Source organism: Tupaia chinensis, unplaced genomic scaffold, assembly GCF_000334495.1.
Source record: "Tupaia chinensis unplaced genomic scaffold, TupChi_1.0 Scaffold139757_1, whole genome shotgun sequence".
NCBI classification, from domain to species: domain Eukaryota; kingdom Metazoa; phylum Chordata; class Mammalia; order Scandentia; family Tupaiidae; genus Tupaia; species Tupaia belangeri.
Window position 1 is genome coordinate 3,875,488 of NW_006199637.1, and position 17,854 is coordinate 3,893,341.

The following is a 17,854-nucleotide window of genomic DNA, read 5'->3' on the forward strand; positions in this document are numbered from 1 at the left end:
TTTTTTTTTTTTTGAGAGGTTTTTGTTACAGGGCGCATGTGCTCGCCAGAGAGACAGAGAGAGACAGAGAGACAGAAAGTGAGAAATCACCCCCTGGGGGGATGGCTATGCTGCAATCCCTTCTCCTCCATTCTCCTCTCAGGAGCTTGGGCATGCACACATGCGCTGAGCATGAATTTAAGCCACCAGCTCCGGGACTCAAACCGCCGTTGACTACATGGCAGTCCAGGGACATAGCCATTATGCTAACTGCTGGTCCCAGGCAGGAGATTTTAATAGCCTTCTCAGATGATTGTGGGTACATCACGTTGCGTCATGAGAGAATGAAACCGAAAAAGTAAATAACACCTCGGAAGCTTTATGAAGACAGTCTTGTCCTCATGCCCTCCCTGAAAATGTCTGAGGACCTCCCAGGGGGGTGTGGGGAGCGGGGCCCTGACCGCACGCTGGGAACTGCTGTGCTAGCCCCTGAGAAAACTGACACCAGGCAGGGTAAGTGGTTTTCCTCAAATCACATGTTGGGTAGAACACAGAACACTTGGTCACCGCACTTCCCATTTCATGTCCCTGCTTTTGGAGAACTGCAGGCTGTAATGTGACCTTAGGACACCCTTTGGAAATGGTTCCTGAGTGGACTTAGGAGAATCCTAGGAGATACCAAAATATGATGGTTTCTTCCACCTTGGAGATTTAAAAGAAAAAAAAAAAGACCTCTGTGGTTGGCACATTAAAACTTTTTAGACAAAGTGCTATTAGGATTGTAAGTGGATTTGTAAAAACGTAATTTTGAAAACTTTTTTGTAAAGAACAAGTTTCTTCATATTTTTTCTTTTGAAAAAATTACCTTCAGATACATTTTGCAGCACTAGTAAATCAGCATGCTGAGGACAGTGGTAAATTTATCGTCAAGCATTATATTATATACTTCCACTGCACTCTCTTTCTAAAATTGTAATTTCTGTTTTACCTATATGTATTTTATCTTTGCGAGATACAGAATGTTTTCTTTCGATTGCTGGAGGCTGCATGCGCTTACCAGAGAGTGAGAAAGGGAAAACCCCCCAGCCAGGTGGTTCACACCACATTTCTTTATTCTTTGTTTCTCCATCCCATCAGGATCTTGGGCACATATGTGACATGTTTTGTTTTGTTTTCTCAAGCTCCCAGTGCTAGAATTCAAACCTCAGTCAGACATGTGGGAGCTGAGTCCCTGTGTATTGCTTTTAACCTGTACTATGGATCAGGCCCAGTGGAATGGGCCATCGGGTCCAGGACTCGAACTGTGGTCGTCCACGTGGGAGTCAAGTGCCTTAACCACCACGCCACCCGATCCCCTGCCCTGGGTTTTTAAAGCATTGTATAAACTGTGTAATCATCAAATTAAGGATCTGAGCATATTCACCATCCCACTTTTTAACAAATACAAAAAGATATATAAATATTATTTTAAACATTATATTTGTAATGAAAGATATGATACATTTAATTTTTGCTTACTGCCTCTTAGTAGCTAAAAAACTTGCTAGCCTCTTCTCTGTCAATACTTTAAAATAGACACTTAACTTCATTTTCCTTTGTTACATGTTTATCCATGACATGAGGCATTTTTCATGTCTAGTCCTCCATTCAGATGTTGGTTGGCTTTCTGATTGATTGACTGGTCCATTGATTAGTTTCGGCTAGGGGGGAACATGCACTGCCTCGACAAGGGCACAGAGAGGGGAGGAGGAAACACCCACCTCGAGGAATGATCACACCACAGTCCCTTCTCCTCTCTCTCCCCCTCCTTTTGGGATTTTGGGTGTACACATACACAAGCGTGGCCTGTTTTTCAATCTGCCAGGTCTAGGATTCCAACCGTGTGTTTGGCCTTGTGGGATCCAGCCTCCTCAACCACCCTGCTACAGAGCACCTTTTTGATTTTGAGTGTTGTTCATTTGTTCCTCCCAGATTCCACCTAGGTCCCAGGAAAGTGCCGACTTGGATACCGAGGTGGAAAACACTTGGGGGGACCTTTCTTGCTCTCCTAGCTCACCAGCAGTGCCCAGCCACGTGCACTTTGTGAGCCAGCTCCATACCATAGTCCTGTCCTCTGCCCCCTTCCCATGCAGAGGTCAGTGCCTTCACCCCAGCCCTCGAGGCCTGCAGTGGAAACCAGGCTCTGAGCCTCTTTTGGGTTTCTTCATCCTCTCTAGGTTTTTGCTATGTATTTTGCTTCCCCTTTCTATTCCCTATAACCAGTTCTTCTTTCTAAAGATTATTCTCAGTAAAAATAATTTCCAATTTACATATTCTGAGATCAAGATTCACCCAGTTGCCTAAAAAATAAGTCCATGTGGTCTCATGTTTTGTGATGGGAGTCACCCTTGGGAGATGTTGTGCTGGGTCCGATGACCGTCCTGAGGCCTTGCTCCTCCCGACCAAACACTAACACTCACTTCCAGTCTGTATTAAATGTATTAGTGGTAAAAATCAAAAGTATTTTGTAATCAGTTGGCAAAAATCATTAGGTGAGCTCTAACTAATTTTATCTTTTCTATTTTTTCCCCCTGAAATAAATTTTTTTATGAGCAAACACACACACACACACACACACACACACACACACACACACACAGACTTATGCTTTCTTTTTTGAGAGAGAATTTTTTACTCTATGTTTTTTGCATGTGCGCTTGCTGGAAAGACAGAACGTGAGAAATCACACACACACACACACACACACAGACACACATACACACCCGGGGAGAGGGCCATGCCGCAGTCACTTCTTCATTCTCCTCTTGGGATCTTGGGCTCTTACACACATGCACCCAGCGTCAGGTTTATGCCACTGGGTCCAGGACTCGAACCACAGTCGACTACCTGAGAGTCCAGTGATATAACCATTACGCCCTCTGCTGGTCCCAGCACCTACATTTTTAATAGCCTGTTTTTCATGCTAAAAATAGTGGTGGGACTGAGCACAGTTACTTGGGAGTGAGTGAGGTAAAATTTCAGGTGTCTTTTTATTTCCATCCCAATCCCACCTGCCCACCCCCAGCCTGCCTTTGAACTGTGGGACGGGGTCATAGAAAAGGCCTACGGAGGAGGCTGTGCTGCCCCTGCGTGTTTGCCCTTTGGCCTCTGCTCTTCTTCCAGAATGGTTTGCAGTGGGGTCTGCGTGTCTAGAAAGCGTTACAGAGTTCCCTGCTCAGGTGCATAGCACTACGTCTTCAGACCCCCTTTCCTTTCTTCGTGGAGCTGGAAATGTATGTTGTCATTTGGAGGAAATAAAAAGAAAGTTCATTAATTTGAAATATTGTTGAGACTTTATTCTATCTACATCATGTAAACCCTTTCTTATCGGTCCAGGCTGTTTTCTGATTTTCTGTGACATCACTGTTTCAGTGCTGCTCACCCAGTGGACACTTCCTATATGTTTGAAAGAGAAAGCAGGGTAGATAGCTAGGGGTGGGGATAACGGAGGGAGGAGTGGGGCGGGCATTGGGATATGCAGGTTTCAGTCTCATTCTCGTTCCAACTCTCTCTGTGACTTTGTCAGAATACTTAACTGCCTGGAGCTTCTTTTTTCTCATCTGTAAACGAGAGAGTTGTTAAATGATGTCTAAAAGTGTCGGCCCCCCACTTGGTTATTTAGTGCTTTCCTAACAAGTGCCTGTTGTGTGCCAGACACTGTTACAGATGTTGGCAATATGGTAGACAACCTGAGAGCCACTACGCCTGCCCTTCCCGATGGTGTTCTGGGAGGGGCAGTGGGATATCTGGCTCATCTGCTGCATAGCAGAAATAGTAACTTGAAGGACGGTTCTGGCTTTGTGTCTGGTTTGGGTAGCACCATGGCAAAACCTTTAATTGCTTTGTTCCTTTGTTTTCTCATCTGTAAAATGAAGATAGTAATAGCTTTGTTTTTGAGAGAGAGAGATTTTTACTATTGGGCACGTGTGCTTGCCAGAGAAACAGAAAGAGACTCAAAGCAAGAAATTGTCCCTAGGGAGGGTGGCCATGCCTCAATCCCTCCTCCTCCATTCTCTTGGAATCCTGGACAGGTATGGAGGTTGAAGTCATCGGGTCTGGGACTCAAACCACGGTCGACTATGTGGGAGTCCAGCAATATAACCCTTATGCCATCCGCTGGTCCCAAAGATAGTAATATCTAACTTGCTTAGTCTAGACAGTCGTTTTAAGTCTCAAATAGAAGCATGCATGTGGGAATGCATTTGAATATAGTAGTGGTATACATTATAGTAGGCAGTAGGGTCTGTAGTAACTCAAACATTATTTTGCTATAAAATTTTTACATGTAATTTATTTCAACGTGGATGGGAAGAGTCTAAATTAACTTAATCTTGGAGTTCAGAGGTACTTAAAAATATAAAATACATTTGTTTTTCTTCTCTTCACAGAAAAAGATCATGCTGAACATGTTTTTAGACACAATGATGGCCGACCCTCCTCCCCAGTGCCTTGTCTGGCTACCTCTCATGCACAGGCTTGCCCACGTCGAGAATGGTGAGCAGAACCCTGGGGTAATTGACGCGCCCGGAACTACGGGAACTGATTATGGCGAAGTTCTTAGCTGTGGATATGAGGGCAAATTTCCTGATGTCTGCTGGCCCTCTCTCTCCTTTGAATTTGTGGTTTTGACCTTCAAAGGAGGAATATTTCTTTCTTTTAGAATGGGGATAAGCTTACTACTTAACATATTAAGAAGCAGTACTAGCAGGTCATAAAACTTGGTGGTTCAGACTCTAGACCTCTCTTCCTGAAGATTCCAGTTGACTGTTTTCTGCTCAAACATATCTGACCTAGCCCTGACTTCCTTTTTTCCCCCTTTAATTTATCAAAATCATAGCTCTAAAAAATAGGATATAAATAATATCAACTACTAAAACTATAATTATTTTGGAATCATTTAAGGAAAAATAGCTAAGGTACAATTTTTTTAAAAAAGAATTATTTTATTTAACTTTATTTATTTTAATTTGACCAGAGAGCGATAGAGACAGAGAAAGAAAGAAGGAAAGTGAGAAAGCAAGCCACCACCAGGTCCAGGACTTGAACCACGGCTGGCCAAATGGGAGTCCATTGCCCTTAACCACTACACCCTCTGTTGACCCCGGATAAGATACACTTTTGTACTTGGTTTCAACATCTATATATATTTTTTCCTTCACTGTTTAAGCTTGAATCTACTCTTGATATCCTTCCTAGTAATTTGACTTAAATCTCTGTTGGGCTTTGAATTGAAATGGTACTTCTTTTTTTCTTTTTTTTTTTTTTTAAGGTTTTTACCATAGAGCATGTGTACTTGCCAGAGAGAGAGAGAGAGAGAGAGAGAGAGAGAGAGAGAGGTGACGAGAGAGAAAGTGAGCAATCATGCCTCCGGGGATGATAGCCATTCTCCTCCCCGGACCTTGGGCATGCACACACATGTTCCTGGCATGGTTTTTAAGCCGCTGGGTCTGGGGCTCGAACCGCCGTCAGCCATGTAGAAGTCCAGCATCTTAACCACCATGCCACGTGCTGGTTCCCAAATGGTACTTATTTTTTTAGTAGTTTCTTAATTTTGTCTGCTGTTGCCATCAGTTTCCCTCCTCGTTTGGGTTGTTCGAATCTCAAAGGGAAAGCTGTGGCTTTATGTGCAGTCTCCCTTCTCCCTAGGCGTTTACCTGCTCTTCATCCCACAGACTCGAACAAGGAGTAGCTGAGAAGCCACAGAAGGCAGTCTTCTTTTCCCCCTATATGAATGAAACATACTTCTATACTATTTTTATTTACTTCTCTTATTCTCCTTTTGTAAAAAAAATTCTTCCCCTTTTACCGAACTATGGCTTTAGTTTACAAGTAACTCAGATTTAGAACTATTTTCTTAAAGGACAGAATCTCTTGACTAAACTCAAAACAGCTCAATTTTTTTCAAATAGAACTTTTGAATAGATATTCAGATATTGGCGAGAAATGCTTTTGTAGCCTTACGTGCGTTAGTAGTTTTATACCCAATTCATTTTAAAATGTTATTCCACATAGAAAGAGCCAAATTTGTCAAGATGTGTTTTACCCATATAAATATTTTAGGTTCTGTCTCTATTTTTTCCCCCATATGGCATGTGTGTGCACAGAGAGAGACAGAGAGAGACTAAGTGAGAAATCATCCCCAGGAAGGATGGCCACACTGCAGTCCCTTCTCCTTCATCCTCCTCCTGGGATTTTGGGCATGCACACACATGCATCTGATGTGAGTTTTAAGCCACTGGGTCCGGGGCTTGAACTGGGGTCAGTCATGTGAGAGTCCAGCACCTTAACCACCATACCACTTGCTGGCTCCCATATAAATATTTTATTGTGACTTTTTATGTAGTATATTATTTATTAATTGCATTTTTTTGAGAGATTTTTGCTATAGGGTGCGTGCACTTGCCAGAAAGACAGAGAGAGACAGAAAGACAGAAAGCAAGAAATCCCCCCACCCCGCCCCCAGGGAGGATGGCCATGCTGCAATCCCTTCTCTGTTTTTCTCTCAGGATCTTGGGTACGTATGCACACATGCCCAGTGTGAGTTTAAGCCACTGGGTCTGGGACTCGAACCACGGTAAAGTACATGGGAGTCCAGCGACATAGCCATTACTCCAACTGCTGGTTCCTTAATTGCATTCTTTTGTGGTTAGCAATGCAATTTTTCTTGGAGACAGAGAGATATTATGAAATCTTTGAAATAGCTATTACACTACCATTTGTCTATACATTTCCATTTCAACGGTGAGAAACAAATTCTAAAATTATGATATCTGCAGGGTTTTTGTTTTAGTTTGTTTGGCCTTTTATTTACTGTGATATCACTTGAATTACACTGTTGGTACTATTTGTAAGGATAACATTTATTTGCTTAGGCAAAAGTTGTACTGTGTTGGTTTACCAAGCCCAGAGTAGAGTATACAAGAGGAGAAGCTCTAGATGATGCCCTTAGCCGACATAGCACTTTCATCCGAGTGCGAGCAGCCCTTGTCTTTCTTATAATCACCCTTATCTTTCTTATTTATGGGCAACTTCTTTATCCTTTCCTCATTCCGCTTTTCTACGTGGACTAAGCATTGGCTCTTGACTGGTGTAGAAGGGAGTAGAAGAAAATTAGAGGCATATAGGCTCTACAGTATTATCAGAATATATTTGATAATGTAATATTAGAATACCTATATCATTGGAACCAGCGCTTGGTGTAATGGCTATGTCACTGGACTCCCATGTAGTCGACCGTGGTTCCAGTCCCGGACCCAGTGGCTTAAACTCACGCCAGGTGCATGTGTGTGCATGCCCAGGATCCCTAGAGGAGAACGGAGGAGAAGGGATTGCGGTGTGGCCATCCCCCCTGGGGGATGATTTCTCACTTTCTCTCTCTCTGTCTTTCTGGCAAGCGCACACGCCCTATAGCAAAAACCTCTAAAAAAACCAAAAAAGAATACCTATATTATTTACTGTTACCCATATATATTAACCCACAGTTGCTTAGCATTATAAATATTGGCATCATATATATACACACACACACACACACATATACACACATATATGTTTATATGTACACACATATATATACATACACGCACACACATACATACACATGTTTGGTTTTTTGTTTAAGAGAGATTTTTGCTATAGGGCATGTGTGCTCACTAAAGAGAAAGAAAGCGAGAAATTACCGCCCCGGGGGATGGCCACGCTGCAATCCCTTCTCCTCCATTCTCTTCCTGGGATCTTGGGCACATATGCACACATGCCTGGTGGGAGTTTCCAGCCTCAGTGTGCGGGACTTGGACTAGGGTCAGCCATGTGGGAGTCCAGCAATGCAACCATTACACCATCTGCAGGTCCCCCAGCAGCCCTGACGTTTGCCCTGGATTGATTTGGGAGTTGTGTTCTCTGAAGGAACTATACTAGCTACCGTCGTCAATTTGAAGCATATATTCTTATTAGCACTTATGTCATTTTTTAGAGATATCTTGATAACACCAAAAAATAGGATGTCTTAGATAAAGTAATTCCCCTTGTTTTTCTCATTTCTGACTTAATTTTTTGTTAGCTTTTAGCAATTTCTTATATTGTTTCTCTCACCTACTACTCAGATTTTTGTTTTTTGATTTTTTGAGTCTCAGTTCTCTAGTAAATACACATTATGGAAGTAGAACTAAAAATCCTTAAAGTTGAGATAAGACTGGTCTTATATAGAGGATGCTAGAAAGAGTTGTTCCAATGAAGACTTGAATACGGTAACTTTTTCCTGCTATCATTTCTTGTGTCAGAATTGAATTGCCAAAGGAAACGAGTAGTTATGCTACCAATATTTAAAAGTATAAAGAAGGTCTACAACGTGCAGTGTGCATTGCCTATGATAGTGTATGTCCCTTTCCCATTTAGTGAACTGGAATTACAAGTTGTAGGAGAATCGCAGTGGTCTCTACGAGTCTTTCTCCTCTCTGACAAGTGCATGCACCCTCTAGCATGTTAAAAAAAAAAAATAGTGGCCAGGCATGTGGTTAAAGTACTGGACTCCCATGGCCAACCATGGTTTGAGTCCTGGACCTGGCAGCTTCATAATCATGTTGGGCTCATGTGTGTGCATGCCCAGAATCCAGAGAGGAAAATGGAGAAGAGATTGCGGTGTGGCCAGCCCCACAGCACGGTGATTCGTCGTTTTCCCTCTCTCTCTCTCTGGCAAGTCCATATGCCTGATGGCAAAAACCTTAAAAAAGAAAAAAGAAAGTAACATTTCAATTCAAAGCCCAACTTTCTGTCTCTCCAACGACTGCATATGTCCTATGCCAAAAATATAAAACAACAACAACAATAACAGTAAAAAACAAAACAGCTAACTGCCTGCCCTGGCAGTTCTCCTTAAGGTGACACGCTGGGTTCAGTGGAGAGAAGAGGAGCAGGTCCCTGAGTTTCCTTCTCCCAAACCACTGACTATTCATTGGTCTATGCTATTTTTAGTTATTTACAATAAACAAGAGCTTTTTATATTTTATTAAAGAATTGTTTTATTTAACTTTATTTATTTACTTATTTTTAATTTGACCAGAGAAGGACAGAGTGAGAGAGAGGGGAAGTGAGAAAGCAAGCCAGCAGATCCAAGACTTGAACCGTGGTCGGCCATATGGGAGTTCAGCACCCTTAAGCACCATACCACCTGCCGGCCCAGAGCTTGTTAATTACTGCTCTTTCCTATAGTGAATGCTTTAATAGGCCTAGCCTTTCTTTTCCTAGTTATCATTGATGCCCAAGTATTTGCGTGGTGTTTAATTCAACAAAGTCTGAAGGCCTCAGTCCAAGCTGCCGTGTAAAATACTGACACATAACACATCATCCTGGATCTCATGGCTTTTATAAATCAGTGAAGGAAACATATTTAGCTAACAATAATATAATAGTCCTGGTTCTCAGAAATTTTTATACATTAGTAAAAACTAGTAAACAAATGTATATATACATCTTCTTTTGAAAACAACAGTAGGGCCAACCTGTAGCGTGACAGCTAAGGGTGTGCCATCCCACATGGCTGACTACATGGTTTAAGCCTCGGACCCAGCGGGTTGAAGAACACTTCAGCACCTGTGTGTGCCTGCTCAAAATCCTGAAAGGAGAAATGGAGAAGAGATTGTAGCATGATCATCCCCATGAGGTTACTTTCTCTCTCTCTCTCTCTCTCCTCTCTGACAAGTGCATGCACCCTCTAGCTAATTAAAAAAAAAAAGGGGGGGGGGCCAGGCATGGTGGTTAAGGTGCTGGACTCCCATGGCCAACCATGGTTTGAGTCCTGGACCTGGCAGCTTCAAAATCATGTTGGGCTCATGTGTGTGCATGCCCAGAATCCAGAGAGAAGAATGGAGAAGAGATTGCAGTGTGGGCAGCTCCCCAGCAGGGTGAGTTGTCATTTCCCTTCCCTCTTTCTCCGGCAAGTCCATGTGCCTGCCCTATGGCAAATACCTTAAAAAAAAAAAAAAGAAAGAGAGAAAGAAAGAAAGAACCATTTCAATTCAAAGCCCAAGTTTCTGTCTCTCCAGTGAATGCATATGTCCTATACCGAAAACATAAAACAACAACAACAACAACAAAAAACAAAAACAGGAGAAAAAAATTGTGCAGTGAATATTTCAGGCTCCTCCTTACTTGTGTGTTTTATCTAAGTTTTGAGAAACAAGAATTTCTTTCTGTTAAGTCTGTTTATTGTATTCATGTTAGAGAGTGCATGCAGGCACATAAGAAGAGTAGTGGAGGTGGGAGGGGGAGAGAAGCACCCTGACAGGGTCTTCCAGCTCCTTCGGATCTTGGGCATAGACACATGCACCTACCCAGTGCATGCGAGAATCCAAACCTAGAGTCGGTTGTGTGGCCTCCAGTGCTGGAGTTCATTTTGGGTATGGACCGTGTCACCAGGCATGAGTTTCATTTTAGTGAAGGAAACTGACTTTTTTTTTAAAGAGAGATTTTTGCTATAGAGCATGCATGCTCACCAGCGAGACAGAAAGTGAGAAATCACCACCCAGGATTGACGGCTATGCCGCAGTCCTTTCTCCTCCATTCTCTTCTTGGGATCTTGGGTACACATCCACTCAGCATGAGTTTAAGCCACCGGGTCCAGGACTCAAACCAGGGTCGACTTCGTGGGAGTCCAGCGATATAACCATAATTCCATCTGCTGGTCCCCGGAACTGACAGTTTTCTAAAGTGGATTGGAATGTGGTCATTTACATTGAAGTTTTCCCCTATTTATTAGTAATTCTTTTCTGCTTATTCCAGTAAATGGCTGGTTAAATGAGCAGACAATTTAGGCTCCTCAGGGCTCATTTTGTTTTCACCTTTGCTTTTTTGTGTTAGATTTGGTTTTCCTCTGTATCGACTTTATTTCCAAATGAACATTCTGCCTTTCTTCTCCTCCCGCCCCACCCGTCCGCGCTCGCCTGTCTCCGTCTTCTCTCCTGCCTGAAGTCTTCCATCCTGTGGAGTGCTCCTACTGCCGCTGTGAGAGTATGATGGGTTTCCGGTACCGATGCCAGCAGTGCCACAACTATCAGCTCTGCCAGAACTGCTTTTGGCGTGGCCATGCCAGTGGCCCTCACAGCAATCAGCACCAGATGAAGGAGCATTCCTCTTGGGTAACTGCTCTGTGTGTCATTCGTGTTCCCGACTGTTAATCTGTCCATCAGTCACAGCCCCGGGTCGGTTTTCGGATGGACGCCTAATAAACAAGGATGTGGTGTAATGCAATCTCAATACTAACATTTATGCTGGGCTTGCAAAAATGTGCTTTCTCACATGGTTTTAAAAGCAGAGTTAAAAAAAAAAGTTCTGGGAGATATTATTACATTTGAAATGGTCCCCTTTATTTGGTTGAAATGGGATATTACAGTGCTCTCTTTCCAAAGTGAAAAGAAAGTTTCTTGTTTTAAAATTATACAAGGGATAGCTCCCTAAGCATGTATCCTTTTGAGCTTTAAATAAGATTTAAAATTTTTTTATAAGAAAATTTCCTTCATGTTCATAAGGTGGTGCAAAGAAAGCAGCACAAAAGGAAGGAGTTAAAATTTCACCTCCCCAATGTTGGAGAAATTATTGAAGTTGACGATCATCACCACATTGTTTTTACCTTTAAAAGTTGTTTTGAGGGACCAGCAGTTGGTGTAATGGCTATGTTGCTGGACTCCTGTGTAGTTGACTACAGTTCGAGTCCTGCACCTGGTTGCTTAAACTCACACCGGGCACATGTGCATGCATGCCCAAGATCCCAAGAGGAGAGGGGTGAAGGAATAGAGGTGTGGCCATCCCCCCTTGGGGATGATTTCTCGCTTTCTGTCTCTCTGTCTCTCTCTGTCTTTCTGGCGAGCACATGCACCCTATAGCAAAAGCCTCTCCAAAAAAAAAAAGTAGTAGTTCTGAAAATAATAATATTTGGGTGGAGGTCAATGTCTGATTTTTCTGTGGTGTTATAACATGCTTATTATCAATTATTTTTCTTTTCCTTCTTCCTACTTATTACTAGCGTTTTTAAAGTGCCATGCTTTCTTTCTAAAATGTTGCTATAGCCTTTGTTTTAAAATATTTTCTTCGAGTTTTTGGTTGGCTGGTTGGTTTGCTGAAGGGTAGAAAAGTACAGGGTCACTAGTGTAAGTCATGATTTATGTTGCTAAGCTTTAGGTCTCCCTGCTGGACTTCGAATACTAGGAAGCTTTAATAATAACAAGTCCTTCCCCCTTTAGTCCTCTTAAAACTTGGCCAAGAAAAAGCAAATAAGCTTATATCAGGGATTAAAGAAAACAAAAAATAAACTTTGGCCCATATGCATGCTTTACTTCTTATATCTCTGACATGTTAGAAATGTATTTTTCTTATTAGGTGGGTTTTCAGCTATAATTAACTACAAAATTTTCTTAAACTGAACCTTCTCTACAGGGTCTTGTGTTGTAAAATATGTATATATATGTATTTGTATGTGTATTATATATAATACATATATGTGTGTATATATAATACACATATATACATATATGCATATGTATATTTCATATATATTTATATATGGAATATACATATTTATTTATTGGTTGAGGGGCCATTTTTTTTTAATCTTTAAAAAATAAAGAGAAAAAGAAAAACAACCTAGTAGTTTCTTCCTCATTGAATAAGGAGAATTTGCAGATTTTTGAATTGTTATGTTACTTCTGCTTTCTCAAAGTTTCCCATTAGTTCGTCGATTTGTTAATCTTCCACTGAGTTTTATCTAGTCTGACTCTTCACACTGAGAGGGTTTTTTTCTGTCTTACTTTTCATAATGATCAGGGTCACTGTACGTTTCTGTTGAGAGTTCGTTCTGGGCGTTGGGGCAAGGAGGATGAGGAACTTCCCGTTCCTCTTAGTTGGAACTTAGTCATTTAGCTCATTTTAACCCTTTTAAAAATGGTGATTTTACCTATTTGACAAGAAGTGACTATTCAGATGTGCTCTATGATTTACAAAGCGCTTTCACACACTCTGCTAAATTTTTTTTATCAAGTTATAACGTGGATTCAGAAAAGCACGCAAATCCTAAGTGAGCTGTTGCACTCCTGTTCGATCCTCACAGTGCTTTTCTAAAGTAGGTCGTATTTCCATTTGTTGTTTTTATTTCTGCTTTGTTAGTCCCCCCCATTTTGTTAATTTCTTGATTTCTGTTGTAGTGACTTAGATTTCAAGAAAAATCAAGTGTTATCAGCATCATAAATGTACGTTTTGAATTTTGATGGGCAAGTGCACTGCGTTTGGTAGGCGCATGCTGGCGAAGTCTTGCGGCAGGATGTTCTGTGCTCATGCAGCTTGTTTTCAGAGGGGTGACTGTACGTGCAGCCCTGTCGCTCCTTGGAGAATATGTGGCTGAATCCTGAGACCGGATGAAGAGTTTTCCACCTAACAGACCATTATCTAATCGGTTTATTAATCATTTCTGTGAAGATGATACACTGCTATTTTGAATGAATGTTTCCATATGTTTGTGGCAGATGCACTCAGTGAGTGCTTAACCAGCTTGTGTATGAGTTTGCATTTTAGGTTTAATTAGTGTAGTGTTTAGGACCTGGAATTTTAATTTGATTTTTCTAAAAGTTTCTGTTTAATGTCCTGAGTAACTATGCAGTATAATTCATTATTTGTATAGTCCTCTGTCCATGTAGTTTGCGTTTATTATGAAAAAAATGCTCTGAGATTCATCCTGTCCGTTCACTCAAAAGATTTTTTTTTTTCCATTTTAGGTTTTTGTCATAGGGTGAGTGTGTTTGCCGAAGAGAGACAATGAAAGGGAAAGTGAGAAATGACCCTCGAAGGTGAGTGGCCATGCCTCAATCCCTTCTCCTCCATTCTCCTCCTGAGATTTTGGGCATGCATGAACACTTGCCCGGTGAGATTTTCAAGATGCCAGGTCTGGGAGTTGAACTATGACCTGCCATGTGGGAGTCCAGTGCTTTAATCATTACGACACCTGCTGGCCCTGTACAAAAGATATATTTCAACAGACTTTTTTTGAGTACTTACTATGTGCCAGGACCTGTCAGAGACACTTAAGATAATCTATGATCAAACCAGACAAAGATTCCTGCCCTTGCAGAGCTTATTCATTCATTCATTCATTTTTATATAGGTTTTTGCCACAGGGTATGTGCACTTGCTGGAGAGAGACAGTGAGAGGGAAAGTGAGAAGTCACCCACAGGAGGGGATGGCTATGGTGCATTCCTCCTCTGTTCTCTTCTTGGGATTTTGGGCATGCACACATGTATGCCTAACATGATTTTCAAGCTGCCAAGTCTGAGACTTGAACCATGGTTAGCCATGTGGAAATCCAGCACTTTAATTCTCACCCCACTTGTTGGCCCCCTTGAGCTTATGTTTTAAAGAGTATGAAAGAGACCACTAGGACTCACCAACATCATGGCTTTCCTGTTCTCACTTGTCACTCATTGAACTGTGGATCTCAGCATCCCTGTGTCTAAGTGGGACCGTGTGACTAGTTCTCTCCAGTGAGAAGTGAACAAGTGCCTCCTTTATTGTCTTCCATCTTGGTGGAGAGAATCCCAGTGGCCCCAGAGGAGAATAAAACCATTAAAGGAAACTGGGTCCTCGACTCGTGGGTGGGCAGAGCTATCTGCCAGCCCTCTCCATGGTGGTGAGGGCACGATAAAGACTGTTACATCACTGAAGGGTTAGGCTTTGCTCCAGCAGGTAGTACTGGAAATCAAAGCCTTTCCATGGTGGCTTTGCCTTAGCAGTCAGGGAGCACACTGACCCGAGACAGAGACTGACGGGAAAGACAGAAGCCCATGTTTCGTGGTGGTGACCGGTGTGGTAGCTTGGTTATCTGTGATTGCTTGGAAGGCACGCCTCATTGCCAGCTGAGTCCTGGGTCAAATGCTGGAAAGGAGCCGCATGAGACTGTTAATGTTAAAGTTATTACAGCAAAGAGATGAGCATAGAAAGAATTGGCTAATTTTAAATGGCAAGTAAAAAACTAGAGGGGAATGGAGAAAGTTCTTACACGTGGTGCAGTGAGAGGAACAACAGGCTGCCTCGCCCGCCTCCAGACCCTGGAGAGCGAGAGAGAGAGGCTTTACGTAACCGAGGCCTGCTCAGCATGCTCAGCTGAAAAGACGACTCGGTTCTGGGCCGAAGATCAGATTTAAGGGTATGGGCCCTTGTTCCTGGCTGCTTGTTAGGGTCACCTTGATCCCACCTACAGAGCTTCTGATTTATTGGTCTGAAGTACACGGAACCTGGACGTCGAACAGTTTGTGAAAGTTTCTCAAGCAATTCTATTGTGCAGCCAAAGCTGGGGTCCTTGTTGTTTCATGTGGCCTCCAGGTGGCTTCTGTTAGTGGAAAGCCAGAGGCGTGGATGCAGAGAATCAAACCCGCCCTGAGAACTGTGTCTAGGAAGAACTCTGGTGACTGGCACATGGAGCTAGCTGGAAACAAAGAGATCAAAGGCCTGCTGACTTTCTGAGGGAATTATATTGGCAAAGAAACCATGAGCCTGGACTGAACAAGCCCTTGATTATTTGAGCTTTTAAAAAAACAAAAACACTTAAAAAAAACCTCTCAGAACGTGTCCTGACAGGGTGAGTTGCTGGGTCATGAAGGTTGCGCAGTCCAGAAGGAGGGCATGTGCTGGAGACCACTTGGCCACGGAGGAAGAAATGTCTGCTCCTGTCCCACTATAGTGTTTTGATTTTTAGTTTTTGCTATAGCATGTGTACACTTACTGGAGAGAGACGGTCTGAGTGTGTGTGTGTGTGTGTGTGTGTGTGTGTGCATGAGAGGGAGAGAAATCACCCTCCCCCCCTGGGGGGGGATGGCCACCTGGAAATCCCTTCTCTTTCTTTTATTTTTTTAAAAAATATATATATTTAATTTTATTCATCCTTATTATTTATTTTTTTAAATTTGACCAGAGAGAGAGAAAGAAAAAGGAAAGTGAGAAAGCAAGCCACCAGGTTCAGGACTCAAACCACAGCTGGCTATATGGGAGTCCAACACCTTAACCGCTATACTACCTGCTAGCTCCAGTCCCTTTTCTTTCATTCTCCTCATGGGAGTCCAACACCTTAACCGCTATACTACCTGCCAGCTCCAGTCCCTTTTCTTTCATTCTCCTCTGGAGATTCTGGGCACACATGCACACACACCTGACATGATTGTCAGGTCACTGAGTTTGGGCTCAGCCACAGAGTGGGCCACGTGGGATCCAGCCACTTTAACCACCATGCCACTTGCTGGCTCCTGTAGCACTGACATATATTGGGAGTGACAGAGAAGATGCAGATCATTGGCTTTTTCAGTCTGAAGGTTGCATCATAACGAGCCACACATGGTCCTGAAGAAGGCTGGGCCATATCTGGAGATCCCAGATGCACTGACTGAATATGACTTTAAGTTTCCTTCCTTTCCTGTTCTGTTCTCTCCTGTTCTTTTCTTTTTTATCTCTTTCTTTCTTTTCTTTTCTTTTTTCTCTTTTCTTTTTCTTATTTGCCAGAAGGGTGTATATTTGCCAGAGAGAGACAGAGAGAGGGAGAGGGGAAAGCAGCCCCCAGTGTGGCACCCTGTACTGCAGTCCCTTCTCCTCCATTTCTCCATCCTATTGGAACTTGGGGTCATGCACATGCACTTGGCATGTTTTTCAAGCTACCAAATTTGGGACTCTGACCACATGGTTGGCCATGGTTGACCCAGCTCCCTTAACCACAAGGCCACGCAGCAGTCCCAGTTTTGTTTGAGGGTATGTGTGGAGTCAGGCGTGTTCTATCTGTAGAAAAGGGGAGCTAAATGTTACTTGGTAGTTGAAGGGCTCACTAAGATCCATGGCTTTTTCCCCTTTACTTCCTGGACATGTAACTGGATTATACAACCCATCCTCCTTGCATCCAGATGGGGCTATATTTCTAGTTGTCCCTGGTGGATACATATTGCTCAGCCAAGGCAGACTTTATTAAAATTTTTATTCCCAGAGGGCATATGTGCTCATCAGAGAGAGAGAGAGAGAGAGAAAGAATACCCCCTCCCCCCCTGTGAGGCCTGGTCACGTCACAATCCATTTTGCTCCATTTTTCCATCCCGTTAGGATTTGGGTCTTGTGCACACATGTGCTTGGTGGGTTTTTTAAGTTGCTGAGGCTAGGATTTGAACCATGGCCAGCCTTGTGGGATCCAGATCCCCATGCATAGGACTTACTTGCTGTGCTACAGGGCCAGCCCTGGGGCAGTGTAAGGCAGGTATGCCTTCTCCATCCTTTCTGTCTTTACCTCGTTATGCTGATGTACACGGGCCACATGGAAAGGTCTCTAAGGAACTGGCTGAGGCAGGATCCCGTAGGGGAAGGAGGTCGGGTGCCTGAACAGATGGAGCAGAGCCTCTCTGCCTGTTCACAGAGGGTGGCAGGAGCAGAAATCAGGACTGTGGGGTGTGGGGACAGGTGAGTGAATACAGAAGTCACTCTAGGCCTGTTTAGAAGGTGATTTGAGCAAAGATGTCTGCCAGTAGATATCTGGGAAATAGCGGAAGGAACGGTCAGTGTTAAGGCCCTGAGGTGGGGGTGTACCTGTGAAACGGGTAACAGCCGAGAAGCCAGCATGGGCAGAGTGGAATGAGCAGGAGTGGGGTGATGCGGAGGGTTGTTGGAGAGGAGGGCCAAACGTCGACATGGGCCTCGCTGACCACTGGAGGGACTTTTACTGCGTGAAATGAGTCCTTACAGGGTTTTGAATAGAAGAGTGACATGATTGGCGTTATATTTTAAAATGATCAGTCTGGATATCCCCATATAAATAGAATAGTGAAAGGGAAA

General features: G+C 43.0%; 1 protein-coding gene across 14 annotated transcripts in view; it reads left to right on the forward strand.

Annotated features, from left to right (window-relative positions):
* Nucleotides 1-17,854, forward strand: part of DTNB (dystrobrevin beta) — a 275,346-nt gene that overhangs the window by 66,408 nt on the left and 191,084 nt on the right. For all 14 annotated transcript variants that reach the window (XM_014593108.1, XM_014593114.2, XM_014593115.2 and 11 more), the window contains exons 6-7: nucleotides 4,407-4,512; nucleotides 10,984-11,150. In XM_014593108.1, coding sequence (XP_014448594.1) covers nucleotides 4,407-4,512; nucleotides 10,984-11,150 — 273 coding nt within the window. The remainder of the gene's footprint in view (nucleotides 1-4,406; nucleotides 4,513-10,983; nucleotides 11,151-17,854) is intronic.